Source organism: Pristiophorus japonicus, chromosome 9 (assembly GCF_044704955.1).
Source record: "Pristiophorus japonicus isolate sPriJap1 chromosome 9, sPriJap1.hap1, whole genome shotgun sequence".
Taxonomy (NCBI): domain Eukaryota; kingdom Metazoa; phylum Chordata; class Chondrichthyes; family Pristiophoridae; genus Pristiophorus; species Pristiophorus japonicus.
The window spans coordinates 24927240-24949612 of NC_091985.1; the positions used below are offsets into that span (position 1 = coordinate 24927240).

At 41.6% G+C, this 22373-nt stretch overlaps 1 protein-coding gene across 1 annotated transcript in view; it reads left to right on the forward strand.

Moving 5' to 3' along the window:
* LOC139272979 (deubiquitinase DESI2) overlaps positions 1-18492 on the forward strand; it is a 74753-nt gene extending 56261 nt beyond the window's left edge. Inside the window, exon 5 of the mRNA XM_070889195.1 lies at positions 14837-18492. Within this exon, the coding sequence (XP_070745296.1) occupies positions 14837-15079 (243 nt within the window). The 3' untranslated portion in view covers positions 15080-18492. The remainder of the gene's footprint in view (positions 1-14836) is intronic.
* Positions 18493-22373: the final 3881 nt, after the last annotated feature.

Genomic DNA, 22373 nt, shown 5'->3' on the forward strand with positions numbered 1-22373 from the left:
GCCTCCACAAGTATCTGGGGAAGAGAATTCCAAAGATTCATGACCCTCTGAGAAGAAATTCCACCTCATTTCCGTTTTAAATAGGCGACCCCTTATTCTGAAGTTATGCTCCCTATTTCTAGATTCTCCCATGAGGGGAAACATCCTCTCTGTATCTACCCTGTCAAGCCCCTTCAGAATCTTATGTTTCAATAAGATCCCCTCTCATTCTTCTCCACTCCAATGAGTACAGGCCCACCCTGCTCAACCTTTCTTCATAAGACAACCCCTTCATCTCAGGAATCAACCTCGTGAACCTTCTCTGAACAAATATGTGGGCAAATTGCTGCGAAGTGCAAAAACTATAGAGCTGTAATAGTGGGGGATTTCAACTACCCTAATATTAACTGGGGAAAAAGTAGTGTGAATGGTAGAGGGTGCGGAATACCTAAAATGCATTCAGGAGAACTTCTTTAGTCAGTATGTAACAAGCCTGACAAGGGAGGGGATGGTTCTGGACTTAGTTTGGGGGAATGAAGAGGTGGAAGGGGTATTAGTGGGAGAGCATTTTGGTGCTAGTGATTATACTTCAGTAAGATTTAGGGTAGTTATGGAAAAGGACAAAGATGGACCAGGAAAAAAAGATCTAAATTGGGGAAAAGCCAATTTTGTTGAGCTGAGATGGGATTTGGTTTAAGTGGACTGGAAATGGCTACTTGATGGTAAATCAGTGTCCGAGCAGTGGGAGGCATTCAGGAAGGAGATCCTGAGGGAACAGAGCAAGTATGTTCCCTTAAAGAAAAAGGGTGGGGCTAACAAATCTCTAGCCCCCTGGATGTCAAGGACATGCAGGGTAAGATAAAGAAAAAAGGGAAGCTTATGACAGATACCGAGAACTCAATACTGCAGAATCTCTAGAGGAGTACAAAAAGTGCAGCGGTGCAATTTAAAAAGATATCAGGAAAGCAAAGAGAGCATGAAAGAATGTTGGCAAGTAAAATCAGGGAAAACCCAAAGATGTTTTATAAATACATTAAGAGCAAGAGAATAACGAGAGAAAGAATGGGGCCTACTAGAGATCATAAAGGAAATCTGTGTGTGGAGGCAGAAGATGTGGGTATGATTCTTAATGAATACTTTGCATCTGTTTTCACAAGAGAGGGACGATGCAGACTTTGCAATGAGTGTGAAATATTAGATGAGATAAATATAGTGAGAGAGGAAGAATTAAGGCGCTTAGCAGCTTTGAAAGTGGATCAATCCTCAGGCCCAGATGAAATGTATCCCAGGCTGTTGAGAAGCAAAAGAGGAAATAGCAGAGGCTTTGACCATAATTTTCCAGTCCTCTCTGGATACAGGGTGATGCCAGAGGACTGGATGACTGCTAATGTGTTGTACCTTTGTTTAAGAAGGGAGAAAGGGATTGACCGAGTAATTACAGGCCAGTCAGCCTAACAGCCTAAACTGGTGGGAAAATTATTGGATAAAATTCTGAGGGATAGGATAAATCTTCATTTGGAAATCATGGATTAATCAAGGACAGTCAACATGGATTTGTTAAGGGAAGGTCATGTCTGACTAACTTGATTGAATTTTTTGGGGATGTCACCAGGAGAGTTGATGTAACCAGTGCGTATGTTGTAGTGTATATCGATTTTAACAAAGCTTTTGATAAGGTCTCACATGGCAGACTGGTCAAGAAAGTAAAAACCCATGGGATCCAGGGCAAAGTGGCAAGTTGGATCCAAAATTGGCTGAGGCAGGAAGCAAAGGGTAATGGTTGACGGGTGTTTTTGTGACTGGAAGGCTATATCCAGTGGGGTTCCACAGGGCTCCATGCTGGGTCCCTTGCTTTTTGTGGTGCATATCAATGATTTGGACTTGAATGTTGGGGATATGATTAAGACGTTTGCAGATGGCACTAAAATAGGCTGTGTGGTTGATAATGAAGAAGAAAGCTGCAGACTGGAGGAAGATATCAATGTACTGGTCAGGTGGACAGAACAGTGGCAAATGGAATTCAATCCGGATAATTGTGAGGTAATGCATTTGGGGAAGTCTAACAAGGCAACATTAAATGCTATGTCACTGAAAAGTGTATTGGACTGCAGGTCCATAGATCCCTGAAGGTAACAGGCCACGTAGATAAGGTGGTTAAGAAGGCATATGGAATACTTGCCTTTATGCTTGAACTGTATAAAACACTGGTTAGGCTGCAGCTGGAGTAGTGTGCAGTTCTGGTCACCACATTACAGGAAAGATGTGATGACACTGGAAAGGTTGCAGAGGAGATTTACAAGATGTTGCCTGGACTGGAGAATTTTGGCAATCAGGAAAGATTGGAGATGCTGGGTCTGTTTTTTTTGGGAACAGTGGAGGCTGAGGGGAGACCTGATTGAGGTGTATAAAATTATGAGGGGCCTGGCTAGAGTGGCTAGGAAGGCCCTGTTTCCCTAGGCAGAGGGGTTAACAACCAGGGGGCATAGATTTAAAGTAATTGGGGGGAGCTATAGAGGTGATATGAGAGAAAATGTCTTTATCCAGAGGGTGGTGCAAGTCGAAGTCACTGCCTGAAAGGGTGGTAGAGGCAGAAACCCTCACCGCATTTAAAAAAAATACTTGAATGTACACTTGAAGTGCCGTAACCTATAGGGCTACGGACCAAGAGCTGGAAAGTGGGATTAGGCTGGATAACTCTTGGTTGGCCGGCATGGACACGATAGGCTGAAATGGAGGTATGTGAAAAAGGAACGGCAGTAATCATGGGGATTTTAACCTACATATCGATTGGTCAAATCAAATCGCACAGGGTAGCCTTGAGGAGGAATTCATAGAATGCATACGGGATTGTTTCTTAGAACAGTATGTTACAGAACCTACAAGGGAGCAAGCTATCTTAGATCTGGTCCTGTGTAATGAGACAGGAATAATAAACGATCTCCTAGTAAAAGATCCTCTCGGAATGAGTGATCACAGTATAGTTGAATTTGTAATACAGATTGAGGGTGAGGAAGTAGTGTCTCAAACGAGCATACTGTGCTTAAACAAAGGGGACTACAGTGGGATAAGGGCAGAGTTGGCTAAAGTAGACTGGAAACGGTGGCACAATTGAGGAACAGTGGAGGACTTTTAAGGAGCTCTTTCATAGTGCTCAACAAAAATATATTCCAGTGAAAAAGAAGGGCGGTAAGAGAAGGGATAACCAGCCGTGGATAACCAAGGAAATAAAGGAGAGTATCAAATTAAAAACCAATGCATATAAGGTGGCCAAGGTTAATGGGAAACTAGAAGATTGGGAAAATTTTAAACGACAGCAAAGAATGACTAAGAAAGCAATAAAGAAAGAAAAGATAGATTACGAAGGTAAACTTGCGCAAAACATAAAAACAGATAGTAAAAGCTTTTACAGATATATAAAACGGAAAAGAGTGACTAAAGTAAATGTTGGTCCCTTAGAAGATGAGAAGGGGGATTTAATAATGGAAAATGTGGAAATGGCTGAGACCGTAAACAATTATTTTGCTTCGGTCTTCACAGTGGAGGACACAAAAACCATGCCAAAAGTTGCTGGTCATGGGAATGTGGGAAGGGAGGACCTTGAGACAATCACTATAAGTAGGGGGGTAGTGCTGGACAGGCTAATGGGACTCCAGGTAGACAAGTCCCCTGGTCCTGATGAAATGCATCCCAGGGTATTAAAAGAGATGGCGGAAGTTATAGCAGATGCATTCGTTATAATCTACCAAAATTCTCTGGACTCTGGGGAGGTACCAGCGGATTGGAAAGCAGCTAATGTAATACCTCTGTTTTTAAAAAAAAAAAGGGGGCAGACAAAAGGCAGGTAACTATAGGCCGGTTATTTTAACATCTGTAGTGGGGAAAATGCTTGAAACTATCATTAAGGAAGAAATAGCGCGACTTTCAGATAGGAATAGTGCAATCAAGCAGACGCAACATGGATTCATGAAGGGGAAATCATGTTCCACAAATTTACTGGAATTCTTTGAGGATATAACTAGCATGGTGGATAGAGGTGTACCGATGGATGTGGTGTGTTTAGATTTCCAAAAGGCATTCGATAAGGTGCCACACAAAAGGTTACTGCAGAAGATAAAGGTACGCGGAATCAGAGGAAATGTATTAGCATGGATAGAGAATTGGCTGGCTAACAGAAAGCAGAGACGCAGAGAGTCGGGATAAATGGGTCCTTTTCAGGTTGGAAATCGGTGGTTAGTGGTGTGCCACAGGGATCTGTGCTGGGACCACAACTGTTTACAATATACATAGATGATCTGGAAGAAGGGACAGAGTGTAGTGTAACAACATTTGCAGATTACACAAAGATTAGTGGGAAAGCGGGTTGTGTAGAGGACACAGAGAGGCTGCAAAGAGATTTAGATAGGTTAAGCGAATGGGCTAAGGTTTGGCAGATGGAATACAATGTCGGAAAGTGTGAGGTCATCCACCTTGGGGGAAAAAAAAACAGTAAAAGGGAATATTATTTGAATGGGGAGAAATTACAACATGCTGCAGTGCAGAGGGACCTGGGGGTCCTTGTGCATGAATCCCAAAAAGTTAGTTTGCAGGTGCAGCAGGTAATCAGGAAGGCGAATGGAATGTTGGCCTTCATTGCGAGAGGGATGGAGTACAAAAGCAGGGAGGTCCTGCTGCAACTGTATAGGGTATTGGTGAGGCCGCACCTGGAGTACTGCGTGCAGTTTTGGTCACCTTAAGGAAGGATATACTAGCTTTGGAGGGGGTACAGAGACGATTCACTAGGCTGATTCCGGAGGTGAGGGGGTTATCTTATGATGATAGATTGAGTAGACTGGGTCTTTACTCGTTGGAGTTCAGAAGGATGAGGGGGATCGTATAGAAACATTTAAAATAATGAAAGGGATAGACAAGATAGAGGCAGAGAGGTTGTTTCCACTGGTCGGGGAGACGAGAACTAGGGGGCACAGCCTCAAAATACGGGGGAGCCAATTTAAAACCGAGTTGAGAAGGAATTTCTTCTCCCAGAGGGTTGTGAATCTGTGGAATTCTCTGCCCAAGAAAGCAGTTGAGGCTAGCTCATTGAATATATTCAAATCCAGATAGATAGATTTTTAATCAATAAGAGAATTAAGGGTTACGGGGAGCGGGCGGGTAAGTGGAGCTGAGTCCACGGCCAGATCAGCCATAATCTTGTTGAATGGCGGAGCAGGCTCAAGGGACTAGATGGCCTACTCCTGTTCCTAATTCTTATGTTCTTATGTTCCGTGCTGTAAATTTCTATGAACTGAGAAATAGCCAAGTCAAATCTTGCTTTAGAACGGTTGCGTTGCTAATTTCTAAAAGCTATAATTAGTCTTCAGTTTGACACAAGATTAAAAATCATTTGATGACGTGGCATATGTTGATATCTCATCACTTTGGATTAACCTAGTTTGTGCCTACAGTTGCCCCCACAGAGTTCTTGAACTTGGTCATTGAGAGAGAGCCAGTAAAAGTCAGGCATTTTATTCCACAGGAAAGCAGTCATTTTAGGCCACATGCATGGAATTCCAGGCAAATAGTTGAAAAGCGGCTTTAACAGAACCCAGAGGGAAAATGCCTGCCTTTTGGTCAGGGATTGGTGTGTCCAATAAAAAGTACCTTACTGAAATAATTCTTATACATACCATTAAGACGGTGCCTCTTATCTAAATCCATCAAAGATTTATTTTATATGTTGAATAAAATCAGTCAGTTAAGCTTGAACTGTACAGATAATTATTGTTTTGATATTTCACATAAACTATCCAAAGGCTAGCTTGCTGATTCAATCTTTTCCCTGCTTTTATGCTATCGGGTATGTGCTGATGCATGCTGCAGCAAGCAATATAATTATTGGACATGCAGTAGTCTTTGGCCTGAAACCATTTCCCCCAGTATGAATGCCACCCTGTAGTCACTGTTTGAACACAAACATTTTGAAGTAAAGGGTGTGAAGTTGGATCAGACAGATACAAATTGGATTTTGTTGGTAAAGATTTATGAGTAACATGATCTCATATCACAAGATTAAGATGGCCGTCTGGGCTTAGATCCATTACCATCCGATTTCATCGCTGCGCCCGATTGTCCTCCGCCTCGGAATATCTGAAAGTGCTGTTCTGAGTTTACTTTATTCCGTTGAAGCATGACTGAGACACATCATTTTGAGGCTGAAGAGGCTTGGCTCATCCCTCTAACACTAAGCATCAACCTCGCTGCTTTATTCTGCACCATCTCTTATGATGCAGTGAACCGAACTACATGCAATGTTCCAAATACTACTTAGCCAGAGCTCTTGTCGATTTCTGGAGATTTGAACTAGACTGACTTGGCAACATAACCTCCAGAATCTTGTTTGTTGTTTTTTTTTTTAACGACCTCCCAAATACAATCCCGTTGGAGTACATGTGCGCCCTACCTTTTTCTTTCAATATATGTAGTACCTTACACGTATATTGTTAAACTTCATTTGTCTCTAATCAGCCCAGCTGCATACTTTGTCAAGCTATTTTCATAAGATCTTGTTGGCTTCCTCTGATTCCACAATTCCCTTCTCTTGCACCCTCCCCCCCTTAAAGATTGATGTCATGTGCAAATTTAACTACCTTGAAAGGAGATTGTGAATCTAAGTCACTGTGTAATGGGTCCCAGCACAGATCCTGGAGGCAAACTCCGTAACCTCCCCATTTCAACTACTTCCATTTACTTAGTAAAAAACACAAAAGGGATGAGAACTAATGATGACTGGTAGTCAAAAATTTCAGGGAGGTGAGTAAGTGGTTTATGAGGTTTTTGAGGGTGGAGTGAAAGGTAACAAGGTGAATGTGTCTAGCGAGATCCTTCGAGTGTAATGCAAGGAAAGCTGAAGACTGCAAGTAAGGTGCAACAGTGAGAGTGGGAAATTCTGAGTATAATGGATGGTGCAGGAATGCAAACAGCCCTGCTAAAGGATGTTGGAGTGGGTGGAGCAAGGCAGTGGATGGATTTGTAAATGATGAGGATTTAACAATCTGTGTATTGTGAGTGGGGAGCCAGTGGAGTCTGGCAAAGACAGGAATGTTAGGGAAGCAGAACTTTGTTTCGGATAGGATGTTTGTGAGGTTTTGGACGAGTTGAGAGTTTATATAGGAGGGAGATTGGAGGCTGCTGCAGTGTGTTGGACAATTGAGCTTAGAGGTGATGAAGGCATGGGTGAGAGATGATGATATTGCAGAGGCAGAAAGTCTTGGTGGTGGATAGGATCTGGCATTTGGAGCTCAGCTCGGTCAAGGTTGTTCACTGTATGATTCAGCCTGATTGAGCAGACACGGGGATAAAATTGAAGACTAGGGGCTTTTTGGTCAGAGCCAAACAAAATTTCACCTTGGCTCTACATACTACTTACCCTTTGCCTCCTTCCCTTTAACCTGGTACTAATTCATGTCCATGCCTTGCCTTCAATAACCACTGATTTTTATTAAATGCCACATGAGAGACTCATTCCTATTTTAGAAATCTAGATATACCATGTCAGTCTTGGCTTAGTGGTAGCACACTCGTCTCTGAGCCAGAAGGATGTGGGTTCAAGTCTAACTCCAGAGACTTGAGCGCAGGAATTTACCTGTAGGTCGTGTAAGAGATTTGTCCTCAAAATGGGCAGTGCACGTACCTGTCAGTATAAGGACTTTACCTATATTCAGCACAGGCAATGCGGAGGGCTTACCTGTACTCATTGGGAGAGTTGTGCTAATGTTCAGTATGAGGGCCTTTTCTGCTCTCTGTATTAGTGAAGGGGCTGTGCCACTACCTATTACAGGGGGAGCTTGTATATAGTCACTACGTATGAACAGACTTACCTCTACTTGGTATGGGGATCTTTGCCCATACCCGTTATATGGAGGTTTATTTGTACCTGCAATTAGTGTGTAATTGTATTGAGCACGGGTGATGGGCTGCACCAATTCTGTGTTCGATACTGTTTGGAGCATACTCTGCGAATTTGCTCAGAGGTGCCCATCTCGTGGAATTTGAAGTAACTAAGCAACAACATAGAAGCAGCATTTCTCTTCCGATTTACCTGCTGTGCACTTCCAGCACCCTCGCCTCCATCTCTGATTTCCAAACTCCAGCATTTTCTCCTTGTCTCTGCTAGTTGATTATTAACCCATTGATTCTTGGCAAGTGATTAGTTTTTTTTTTATACATCACAAACTGGGTTCCTTGACTTTGGCCAATTTTATGAGTCCCATTCCAAACAGCAATTTGTCATGTCAATCACTTTAATGTTAAATCCTTCGATTTTTAAACTTACTTGTGGTAAGAAATGAAGCATTTTTGTTTAGTCTTAATTATTGGTCACTTTTGATTCAGTCACAACACGGAAGGAGTTTAAATATCAGCTGAATTCAGTTGTTGCTTTGGTTATCTCCATGGCTGCGTACTGGAGAGAGGAGCCAAGCCGCACTCTAACAAAAGCAGGCTGTGTGATTTACACTTGATTTTTAATTTAGCCGCCAATTATTCAAATCCAGGACTGTCAATCAAGTATTTTAGTATGAACTGCTCAAATCTTCGATTGTATGTTTGGAACCTTCAAAGAGAAAGGGCAGGCCATTTAGTTCCAACAGTTGGTAAAGCCATAAGGAAATCATATTTGAATGTGTATATAGAGATTGTAAACATTTACTGTTTTCCGTTCGAGGAGCAAGTTCAGTATATCTACTGTAAATATGTGTTACTACTGTTTGTTCTCCCTGCTCCAGAGATTTGAGCACATAATCTAGGCTGACACTTTAGTGCAGTACTGAGGGACAGCTGCATTGTCAAAGGTGTCGTATTTCGGATGAGACATGAAATCAAGGCACCGTCTGGCTGCATTGATGGACGTAAAAGATCCTGTTGTGTTATTCAGAGAAGAGCAGCAAAGTACTGCCAGTGTCCCGGCCAACATTTCTCCTTCAGCCATCTCCACCAAAACAAATTAATTGGCCATTTATCTCCTTGCTGTTTGTGAAAATTGTCTGCCATACATTACAACAGTGAGTGCACTTGAAAAATAATTCATTGGCTGTGGAGCACTTCGGGGTATATTGAGGACGTGAAACATGCAATGTAAATTTAAGTTTTGAAAAAAAATTAATTCTCTATATATGGGCATTGCTGGCAAGTCCAGCATTTTTTGCCTGTTGTCCTAAGGAGATGGTGGTGGGCTACCTTCGTACTCGCCCGTGGCGAGCGCGATTTTAGGCCCAATATCAAATCCACCATGGCAGTTTGAGAATTTGAATCAGTTGTTAAAATCTGTTTTTAAAAAGCTGGCAGCAGTAAAAGTGACCACAATAGTCGTAAAAGCCCAACTCGTGGGGTCCCCACAGGTTCCAGGTTTAGGTATGTGAAGCGCGTGCTCCTAAAACCAGCACTTATGATCTGTCAACAAATCTCTTGACAGATCGCACACATGCAAAGGAAAAGGGCCTCCATGGGTGGAGAGTTGGGCTATTTGCCCAGCTCCTGCCCAGTGAAAGTCCTTCAAATTCTTACGCTGGTAAAAGCAGACGTAAGGCCTGCTTTTACCAGCGTAAGTGTTTTTAAAAATAGAAAAATAAAATGTTACCACTCATTTATATATTTAAAAACTCTATCCATTAAGGTAAATTTATTGTTAGCCCTGTTAAAACATTTTTTTAAAAATCCCCCCCAAAGAAATTTTGGTGTGAAAGATTTAATTAAATTACATTTTAATTAATTTTAAATATTTAATGTGTTTTTTAAATTTTATTTTCAGTGTTTGTGTGTTGGGCGTATTCCCATTCATTATGGCAGCTCCATACATATGGAATACTCAAGTATGAATGGGGATCCCCCTACTCTGATAGGATGGGCCGGCCCACTTGATCCCAGAGATCCCATACAATCCTGGGGCACGTGGGGCCCCACGCTGGCCTTTGTGTAGAACCCCAGGACTGCGGGAAGCTTCCGACCGCATTTTCTGGGCCATTGTGTTCTCTAGCCACCTGGATTACAAGACCAGTAACATAACCACTGCACTACTTTGCCCATTCTTGTTCATCTATCAATAAATCTGCTTGATCGTTCAAGCTTGAAATGGTGTCTGATGATGTGATGCTCTGCTGCGTTTTGAAGATGTGAAATATCCTGTAGCGAGCCAGTAGCCAACGAAAATGTTGAAGATTTTCTTTTCAGTATGCTGAGCACATCACCAAAACAGACTTATTGTAGAGCCAGCGAAGATGTTCAATGCTGTGAGGAGCTAAGAACACACCTAATAGCGTTAAATACAAAATCTCAAGTATCGAGGATAAGGGGGACAGAAGTCATTGCATGTTTATTTAATACATGATTTGTATCATAGTTATATTTACTTTTGAATTCTGCAGTTTATTGTTTATATATAATATATATTGAAAAATTTGCTTTTGATAAAGCTTGTAATCATCAAAGGAAATGCCTCTGCAATGACACTTTGTCTGTAATTTCATTCTTTTTTCAGGCTTTTCTTGAACATTTTTTTTTTGTTTTTGGCAAGTGTTCAGGGAGCAGAGTCTGGTGGCTGATGCATTGAACAGAATGTTAGGAGTGTAGTGCAAGGCTCAATTCAATTGAGGTGTTTATCATAAAACTGTAAAAACGAAACCATTAACATGTCTTCAGCTATCTGCTATGTTTTTTCAGTTTGATAAGGATGCCAGGTTGCTGTTTTCTTTCATATTGCATAGAGTTTCCTTCTATTGTGATGCTTATCTAACAGGATGGAAGTTTGATCAGCTTCTGTGGTTATTACATTCCAAAAAGGAAAGAGGAACTAACTTGTAATTATATCGCACTTTTCATTACCTCAGGCTGTTCTAGCATGCCTCACAACCAAAGAAGTGCTTTTGAAGTGTCATCACTGTTGCAATGTAGGCAGATTGCACACAGCAAGGTCTCACACAGAGCAAATGAGATAAATGACCAGATAATCTGTTTTTGGTGTGTTGGATGAGGGATAAATATTAGCCAGCACACTGGGAGAAGCTCCCCAGCTCTTCTTTGAATAGTGCCATGGAAACCTTTACTTCCACCTGCGAGGGCAGATGGGGCCTCGGTTTAATGACTCATCCGAAAGATGGTACCTACGACACTGTAGCGTTCCCTCTGTACTGCACTGGAGTGTCAGCTTAGATTATGAGTCGAAGTCTTTGGAGTGGGGTTTTAAGTCAAAACTTTCTGACAGTGTGCTACCCACTGAGCCGAGGTCGACACAGGCCTCTGATTATGCAATTCATCATAATTTTTAGCATGTGTTTTGACAGCCAGAATAATGTAAACAAATAGTCACATAGTGCCTATGCACAGATAATAAAGCACGTTGAGCATAATCGATGGTGAAAAAGGTGAGTTGACCTAAACTAGGTTTCCTTAAATGTTGTTGCAGCACCGTGAATGCTCGGTTAGTAAGTACACTGCCCACTGTGAATTGAGCTACACAAATTTGGAATATTCTGTGTTTCATCCTCTGTCTGTGCTGAGTTAGCTGATCTCATCCAGGGTTGCAGCAGAAGCACTACAGTGGCTTCTGCATTCCTGGCCTTGCTGGAGGATAAATAGTGCTGGGTTCCTACTCTTGATCACACTCTGGCAATCCCTGCAGGAAGTGCATGTGGACGAGGATAGGGTCAGGCTCAGCTGTAATTCTCATCACAATGAATTGCCTCCTGACACGTGCCATCTACAATCATCGAATGCTACAACACACATCCCTTTCTTGCCCACAAGGTCTGCACCAGTGCTTTTCTCCACATGAACTAGCAAGTCTAAAGCCACTCTTTTCATTCCCCTTACCATTTAATATTTCTTTTTAGGTTACACGGAAAGAATGATTACTTGAGCAAGGTGCTGGAGGGCAGCCAGTGTCCTTCAGAAGTTAGGTGGAGGAGACAATTTGAGGGAAGAAAATATTTGTGTCTAACCTTAGAAGACTTGGATTCTTCAGCCATTTGCAAAGCAGCATTTTGATTTAAGAACATAAGAAATAGGAGCCTCTCGAGCTTGCTCCGCCATTCAATGAGATCATGGCTGATCATCTACCTCAAGTCCACTTGCCTGCACTATCCCCATATCCCTTGATACCTTTTAATATTAAAAAATCTATCGATCTCTGTCTTGAATATACTCAACGACTGAACTTCCACAACCTTCTGGTGTAGAGAATTCCAAAGATTCACTACCCTCAGTGAAGAAATTTCTCCTCATCTCAGTCCTAAATGACCAACCCCTTATTCTGAGACTGTGGCCCCATGTTCTAGACTCCCCAGCCAGAGGAAACATCCTCCCTGCATCTACCCTGTCAAGTCCTGCAAGAAGTTTATGTTTCAATGAAATCACCTCCCATATTCTTCTAGAGAATATAGGCCTAGTCCACTAAATCTCTCCTCATAGGACAATTCCCCCCCCCCATCCCAGGAATCAATCTGATGAACCTTTGTTTCATTCATTCTGTGGCAAGTATATCCTTCCTTAGGTAAGGAGACCAAAACTGTACACACTACTCCAGGTGCGGTCTCACCAGGGCCCGATATAATTGCAGTAAGACATCTTTATTCTTTTATACTCAAATCCTCTTGTAATAAAGGCCAACATACCATTTGCTTTCTTAATTGCTTGTTATATCTGCATGTTAACTTTCAGTGATTCGTGTACGAGGACACCCTGGTCCCTCTGAACACCAACATTTTCCAATCTCTCACCATTTAAAAAATACTCTGCTTTTCTATTTTTCCTACCAAAGTGGATAACTTCACATTTCTCCATTTGCCATGTTCTTGCCCACTCACCTTCGTCTGTCTATATCCTCTTGAAATCTCTTTGCATCCTCCTCACTACTTACATTCCCACCTGGCTTTGTATCATCAGCAGACTTGGATATATAATATATATCTCTTCTAGAAATGCTCACCTTGAAGAAGTTCTGCCCACCTGCAGTATTTTACTTTTGTATTATTGGATTTATTACATTTGGTCCCCTCATCCAAATCATTGATCTATATTGTGAATATCTGAGGCCCAAGCACCGATCCTTGCGGTACCCCACTAGTTACAGCATGCCAATCTGACCTGTTTATTCCTACTCTCTCTTTTCTGTCTTTTAACCAATCCTCAATCCATGCTAGTATACTACTCCCAATCCTATGAGCCCTAGTTTTGTTTAATAACCTCTTGTATGGCGCCTTATTGAATGCCTTCTGAAAATCCAAATATACCACATCCACTGGTTCCCTTTATCCTGCTCGTCACAACCTCAAAAAACAAATTTGTCAAACATGATTTCCCTTTCATAAATCCCTCTTGACTCTGCCCAATCCTATTATTTTCTACGTGTCCCGTTACCACGTCCTTAATGGATTCTAGCATTTCCCCTACTACTGATGTCAGGCTAACTGGTCTGTAGTTCCCCGTTTTCTCTCTCCTTTCTTAAATAATGGGGTTACATTTGCTACCTTCCAATCCGTGGGAACAGTTCTAGAATCTATGGAATTTTGGAAGATGACAACCAATGCATCCACTATTTGTATAGTCACACCATTCAAAACCGTAGGATGTAAGCCATCAGATCCAGGGGATTTATAGGTTTTCAGTCCCATTAATTTCACCAGTACCATTTTTTTACTAATCATCTCTCTCACTTCCTCATTCTTGGTTCTCCACTATTTCCGGGAGGTTTTTTGTGTCTTCCATGGAGACAGACACAAAGTATTTGTTTAATTTCTCTCCCATTTCCGTATTCCTTATTATAATTTCTCCTGTCTCAGCCTGTAAGGGACCCACATTTACTCTCGCTAATCTTTTCCTTTTTACATACCTATAGAAGCTTTTACATTCTGTTTTTATGTCTCTCGCTAGTATTCTATTTTCCCTTTATCAATTTCTTGATCCTCCTTTGCTGAATTCTAAAATCCTCTCAATCTTCAGGCTTACTATTTTTGGCAACATTATAAGGCTCTTCCTTTGATCTAATACTATTTTTAACTTCTCTTGGCCAAAAATAGTAACCCATTTTAGACCACTTTTCCTGTGCCTTAAAGGAATATATGTTTGTTGTAAATAAATTCTTTAAATGCTATCTATTACGTGTCTACCGTCATACCTTTTAATGTAGTTTCCCAATCTACCTTGGCCAACTCGCCCCTCATACCCACGTAGTTTGCTTTGTTTAGGTTTAAGACCCTAGTTTCGGATTTAACTAAATCGTTTTCAAACTCAATATAAAATTCTATCATATTATGGTCACTTTTCCCTAAAGGCCCCTTTACTACAAGCTAATTAATTAACCTTTTCTCATTGCACAATACTAGATCTAAAATAACCTGTTCCCTAGTTGGTTCCTCAACATACTGCTCTAGAAAACTATCTTGTATGCATTCCATGAATTTGTCCTCTACACTATTACTGCAAATTTGGTTTGCCCAGTCTATATGTAGATTAAAGTCCCCCATGATTACAGTATTACCCTTATTACATGTGTTTCTAATTTCCTGATTTATGCTCTGCCCTACATTACAACTACTGTTTGGTGGAAGTTGTTTACACGCCCCTAATGATTTCTGCCCCTTGCTGTTTCTTAGCTCCACCCAAACTGATTCTACTCCTTGATTTTCCGAGCTAAGATCCTTTCTCTCTCCTGTCTTTATCCCATCCTCTTTTTCCATTTTGCCCATCTCTTCTAAAAGTTAAGTATCCTGGAATATTTAGTTTCCATTTGACCCTGGAATAATACAATATTTTATTACATTAAAAAAAGGAGCACATTTGGAAACAATTATAAAAAATAAAAAAAATGACATTCTATTTATTTTTACAACAGATCCTCTGTGGGAAGGAGATTCCTCGCTGGGTCAACCGGCTGGCTCACTTCAGCTCCTGCATTCCGTTTCTCCAGAGTTGCTTGCCGAAAGAATGGTTGACGCCTGCTGCACTCCAGACCAGCGTAAGCCAGGAGCTGCGGGATGAGCTGGAGGAGGCGGAAGATGCAGTGGCTTCGACCTCTGCATCAGCGTCCACCTCCAGGTCCACTTTGCCCAGACCGGGCCACCACACCAAACTATGATCCTGCACAGTGACGCCAAGACTGACTTTGTAGATGTACAACTGACATTTTTTTTATTTTTTAAAGAAAGTAACTATCATAATCATTAGAAACTGCCCTGCAGGGTGTTGAACATTATAGATCCTTGTTTTTCATTGATTTTTTTTTCAATACTTTACCCGGCGTTTGTTCCATGCTCAGGATTGTTTTGTAGTTGATACACCGTGTTCTTTTTGTGATAGAAATCAACCACTTCTTTCTGATGGCTTGAAGGGGTCACTGTAAAGAACTTGATTTAAATGGTGTATATATACAGTATTTTGGATAATTGTTTACAAATCCCGTGTTGTAACTGGGATCGACACTAACGGCCTGTTGTAATGGTAATTTTATATTTTTCAAGCACTCTAACTGTTGTAGACTGGTACGGTAATGAAGCCACACATTTGTGCCATGATTATTCTACGGCAAAATCTTTAATAGCTCCCCTTCACATCATATATCCCCCCCCTCCACACACAATCCAAGATTAGAATAGAATACACAGTTGACAGATTTTATGTTAATTATAAAGATGTCCAAAAATTATCTTTTCAATTATGTTTTTTAGAGAATATATTAGTGCAACAAAATTATCTTTTTTACATGCTTTCAAAACTGTACCGGCCTGCAACATCTGAAGTTAAAATGCTATTACTGTACACAGAGTACAAAACACCATAGTGAGCAATAAGCCTTTCACCAGCATTCTCAATGAACAGGGAGTTTGAGTTTTGTTATAGTGAAATAATTAGTCTCTCTGTTCTTGGGGCAGAGAATAAAAGACTTCTTCAGTTGCATAGACTAATAAGTGGAACAAACCAATACTAACGGGCATACTGTTCAGGGTGCCTCATTCTGCTAGTATTGTACGTAGTTTGTTTGAAACATGGTGTCAAGAGTTGCACCTCAAGGAATTTTGAACCTTGTAGGAGCTCTTGTCTAATCTTTTCTAACTAAATTACATTGTAAGAGGGATTAGCACTTTAAAATGTACACTTAGACTATTGTGAATCATGACATGGGAGATAAAAATGATCAATGTCATTTTTTAAATTATGAAATCCCTTTGGCAACGTAGGGAGTCTATTATGGAAGTTTTATTTTTCCAGAAGGTGATTTACAGTATTCTAAGGAGTTGGTGTTTTGATCATGTGCTGTTCCAGCCAGCTGGGAATTAATTATGTGACTGTCCCTGGCTGGTGCAATTCCTTGCCTTTCCGTTTTCTTTTTAAACCCACTGTTCATTTCAGCAGCCCTTTAGCAGGTTGTCCTCGCAGTTGACACTCTGTGCTGTTGCGTGCCTTAGAGAGTTTGTAAATGGGGTATTACAGACTATCCTAAACTTATAAAAGGTGACTTAAAGGGACATTGTGTTGCTATGCTTGGCAATCATATGTACACAAATCCTCCTTGGATACCACGACACCAAACTGATCTTTCTCGTCAGCCCCGAGAGTTCATTTGCAAAAACAGTTTAATATTTATTGAAACTGCTTGTTAAAACGCACTTGAGAGAGTTATTACATATAAGAATGTACAGTTGGAGAAATTACATGGCAAAGTTGTCAAATATACAACAATATTGCCAGGCTTTTCCCTTTAACATCCTCGGATGTTAATGGTGTGACACTAGTTAGAACTTGTATAATTCTGACAGAGACTGACTGACTCTGACCCCTGAATGATTCTAGTTATGCTTCACACAGGAGTTCTTGACATCCCGCCAAGAGTTGTGTTGCTATGCACTAGTATTCCTAACACTGCCTAACTTTTGTCAAGCAATACAACTGCTGTCAAGATCACTGGCTATTGTTGCTTACCTAAGAATAAATTTGATTCTAGTCCAATGACTAACCATACTCATGAGTTCCCTAACTCTGCTGCGTCTATCTGGGGAGACATGTTAACTGAGTGGCGTGCGGAGGAAAATGGGAGAACAAGTCAACTTAAATCTGGCTAATATACCTCCTACTGACCAGTTTGTAGTGGTTCGCTTTGCCTACTATCTTATTGATGGACTGTCACAGAATGGGAGGAAATGTTTTGGCAGTGTGCATCCCTGGCGAAAGATAAATGGTATGAGGCTGCTCCCATTAACCCTTTACAAACCAGCAGTAGCTTAGTGTACTACCCAAATGCCTTTCTAACTGAACTGGGTACAAACTTTGGCCACTCATGTTCTAATGAGACACTTTATAACTCTGAATTTGATGTCCATTTTCCTTGAGCTGCTAGACCTTGAGCACATTTCTGTTATCATGCCTGTGCAAGTGACTTACCCAAGTTAATAATGAACATTGAAAGGTGAGGTTGTTTCAGTCTCTCTCTCACTCTAAAACTGATCTATTATCACTGTGGGTAATAGACTGGTTTTAAAGCACAGTTGAGTTGGGGATCCATCCACCATTTCTTCGTGTTTCCGTGACCTGCTGTATAGTTAGAGGGTGCACCGTGATATTTAATCACACTTTGGTTGGTGAGAAGGAGTAACTCAGAGCCACATCAGGGGTAGGGAAAATCTTATGCCCATCAGGCAAGTGGGTAAGGCAGTTAAGGTGCACAAGCACCACTGATGCCAGGGCAAGTGCCCACGAATATTCCCCCTAATTTTGTTTTGGGTGCGTAGTCCCTTTAAAGGGCTGCGTGGCCCAAAGTTTTGAGCATGCGCAAAATTTCCAATGCGCGACACATTGGAAAAGCCGGTCCCGGGATGCGCAGGACCGGCAGACAGCCTGCAGCTTAGAGGGAATGTTGATGGCCACTCTCTAAAGCTTGAACCCTACTTTAAGATGCATGTTAAAGTGGTCTGATAGACATTGGTAATGGCCACTGGTCCAAAAAACAGATTTGGGGATTATCTATGCAGCATGTCAAGAGTCGTGTCACATTTTGTGTCTTTATGGGGAAAATAGTATAATGGCCTTTGTTAATTTGAACTCTGGATTGAGGGGGTTAAATACATCTGCACAATGCTCCAAATATTGGTTCTTACCTTGTGTAGCATTAGTTCACTGAGTGAGACCTGCAGGCACCATGTACCTGTGATCGTATCTCGGGTAAAAGTTGCGCAAGTCCACACAGCACTGCCTCTTTGTTGGTACAGAATATGTTACGTACCCGATTGCCAGGGTACTTCTGTGAGGTGCCTTTTAAATGTGACACAGGGACCTACTGATGATCCAGGTCAATTCATCCAAAATACCTCGTCACATTTTCCACTCCAGTAGCTATATATGTAAGATTAATTCATGTTACATCTATTTAATTAAAAAATAGGTTGGCAACAGTTCCTTTACTATTCCAGACCTTGCAAACTTTGAAAGTAGTTCTTGTACTTTATTTTTTTGAACAAAATGATGTGATGGCAGCATTAAAAAACTTGTTTGTTCTAACACTTGGCTGATTTTGAACTTGTTTTATTGTCAGAACCTCAATTTCCTGGTACCTGCACCCCATATTATCTGCATCTTTTTTGCTTACAGTAGAATTTATAGTAAATAGGCCATTTTAATGGGAATTGCTGTTGAGGACACTCTTACCTCGCCACCTGGATTCTGGTCATTTCTAAAGAGCTTGAATCTGTTGGGTTTGGATATTTTTATTCTGACTTTATCTCTTGTAATAATTCCAGTTTATTCCAACGTTCAGCTGCTGCAGTTGGTGGCTCCTGATTCTAATATATTGGAAGGAGTGTTGCATTTGAACATGGTGCACTGCCTTTGTTCCTGGGTCCTTTACACCCAGTGATGTAAGGTAAGGAGTCTAACCAACTGGATGGATCTTGTTCCATCACATGCCTCGATTATTGGACCCATATTCATCCAAATCTGTCATTATGATAACATTCAAGGTAATATAGTTGTTTAATGTTAGGAATTTTTAAACTGCCAGGTTTGTATGCGGTCAGCTAGCCCTAAAGGATTTAAATGCTAAAACTTTCGTTCTGTCATTCCTACAATAGGTTATGCCTGGCTATTTTTGGCCAGAAGCCCAGCCATGGATGAGTTGTCTGTAGACCATGTTAATGCTAACTAATGTCAAGGACATTCACCAATATACAGTGGTGGTAATCTCCTTTGTTGTACCATTCTATTGTCACTGGATAATTGGATTTATCTAATCTTCTTAATCCTCAATTCAGTCTTCGATGAATAATTGTTTTTGCAGCAGTTGAAGTTCAGTGTGCTCCTGATGTGAACTGTTAATGGAATTATTGTGCTATGTTCCTTAGTCTGGAAATAACATTTTCTGCTCTCTCGTTTACATAAATTAAAAAGTTATTTTTAACCTGGCCCTGCAACTTTTTGACTTGAGGGTGCAGTTCCACAGGCACCAGCTGCTCTCTGATACCTTATCCAGTGGCTGTTCGTTCTGGCAGATTAGGCAGAGTGTGAAGCCAGCTGTTTAACCATGGGGGAGGAAAGAGTTTCACAGCTGGTCCTGATTCTATCCTCAATTGACAGGGAGATGGTTATCATGCCCATACTGTTGCCCAGTTTAAGATTGCTTAGTACCCCAGATATCCACCCCAAGCCAGCAGAGAGCTCTTTTTCATGGTTTATTCGACTTCAATTTGCACAAAGGTAGATAACTAACCTGCCGCACCATAGAGGTTTACAGAGTGATTATATTGGTGTTGGCCTCGGCTCAGCGGTAACGCTCTCACTACTGAGATGGATGGTCATGGATTCCTCTCGTCAGAGACTAGACCAAACAATCTAGGCTAACACTCGCCAATACTGAGGGAGTGCTGCACGACTGGAGCTGATGTGTAAATGGACATCTAAATCCCTTTGCTTCTCCACAGCTCCTAGTCTCTTGTTAAGAACCAAAGTGGATGACCTCAAAATTCCCCACATTGAACTCCCATCTGCCATTGTTCTGCCCACTCACCCAGTCTGTCTATGTCCCTTTGTAACTTCCTGCTGCCATCTACAAAACATATTGTGCCTCCTAACTTAGTGTCATCTGAAAACTTGCATCTACTGTAATACAGATCCGCCTAGTGGACTACTGTGGTAATGCAGCCATTGCTGTTTACAATAATAAAAAAAGGGATGGAGCCATCGTGTGTGTGTGTTGTGATGATGTAAGGAAGATATCACAAATACAATTCAATATTCCTTCATATAAGTCATTTAATATATATGGTGAAAAACTGAATCTCCAGTACAGATCCTTGAAGTACACCACTTGGCACATCATGCCAATCAATAACGTCCCTTTATCCCTACTCTCTGTCTCCTATCTCCCAACGAATTAGCAGGGTGTGGGGGGTTGGCAGTTGAGTTTAATGAAGCAGTCAAGGAACCACAGAAGGATCGAGACAAAACTTACACATGGGCAGAACTATGAGATGAAATTCAATACAGGTAAATGCAAATTGGTGTACATGAGAAGAGAAGGAGGGGATAATACTGAATCAGTGAATGGTGTTGAACTGGTAAGCAAGAGCTACAAGAGATGTGGGGGTAATGCCCTGGTCACTGAATTCTGTGTTTTGATCTGGCTGCCAGTACACAAGGGAATCATCCAAGGCTTGGAAGCTGTGCAGAGAAGGACTGGGAGGCTGATCCCTAGTTTGAGCTGTGAGGAAAAATTACAAAACCCGAGTGTTCAGCTCTGAAAGGAGATGGGATTTTATAGCGGTATAAAAGATACTGTGTCAATGTTAATCTTGGGCATGATCACAGGACAAGAGGACACAGTTAGAAACTGGGAAAAGGGTAGTTCAGGACTAATGTCAGCAATTATTTCTTCACAGAGTGGTTAATACCTGGAGGGGTTTGCTGAGTAAGGTAGGGAATCCAGGGTTATGGGAAGTTGGTGAGGGAAGTGGAGTTGAGGCCAGGATCAAATCAGCCATGATAATGAATGGCGGAGCAGACTCGAGGGGCCAAATGGCCTACTACTGCTCCTGTTTCTTATGTAGTGAAGGCAAAACCTTCCAACAGTCAGACAGATTTTTATTGGGGTTGAATGTGAGGTTTCTATGTCGGCTTGGCTCAAATGGTGCAGCAATAGACAGTATTGGCTTGGGCTGTCTGCTCAGATATATTTAAAGAAGCCTATGACACTATTCGAAGAGAAAGAAAAAAAGAAAGACTTGCATTTATATAGCGCATTTAACGACCACTGGACGTCCCAACGCGCTTTACAGCCAATCAAGTACTCTTGAAGCGTAGTCACTGTTGTAATGTAGGAAACGCGGCAGCCAATTTGCACACAACAATCTGTTTGTTATGTTGATTGAGGGATAAATATTGGCCAGGACACCGGGGAGAATTTCCCTGCTCCTCTTCGAAATAGTGCCATGCAATCGATTACATCCACCTGGGAGAGCAGACAGGGCCTCGGTTTAACATCTTGCGCGAAAGACGGCACCTCCGATGGTGCAGCACTCCCTCAGCACTGCACTGGAATGTCAGCCTAGATTTTTGTGCTCAAGTCTCTGGAGTGGGACTTGAACCCACAACATTCTCACAGGTGAATGTGGTGCCCACGGAGCCACAGCTGACCACAGGAGTTCTCCAAGTATCTGGCCAACAGTTATCCCTCAACAGTAACCCCCAAATCAGATTAACTGGTCCTTTATTCCTTTGGATCCTTTTATGTGCAAATTGGCTGCCACGATTACCTACAAAACTAGTGGCTACACCACAAATGTAATTAATTGGCTGGGATGTACGTTGGGACATCCTGAGAACATGGATATATAAATGTATGTTCTTTCTTTCTAGGGAATGATTTGTACTTGCCTGTGTGTGTGTGTGTATGTATGTGGATGATGTGTGAGGATTGGATTGGTTTTGTCAGCAATGCCCTCAGGATCTGAATATTCTACTGACACTCCAGCTGATAGGCTAAAAATACCCACTTGGTAGCACTACTAGAGGGTGGCTGGTGCATTTGGACCCGTATCCCAGCAGGAGTGCGTGTTTTCAGGAGAGATGGGGAGAAAAATTTAAGAAAAGAAAGAACTTGCATTTATATAGCGCCTTTCACGACCACCGGAGATCTCAAAGCGCTTTACAGCCAATGAAGTACTTTTGAAGTGTAGTCACTGTTGTAATGTAGGAAACGTGTCAGCCAATTTGCACACAGCAAGCTTCCACAAACAGCAATGTGGTAATGACTAGATCATCTGTTTTTGTGATGTTGATTAAGGGATAAATATTGGTCAGGACATCGGGACAACTCCCCTGCTCTTCGAAATAGTGCCATGGGATCCTTTACGTCCACCTGAGAGAGCAGACGGGGCCTCAGTTTAACG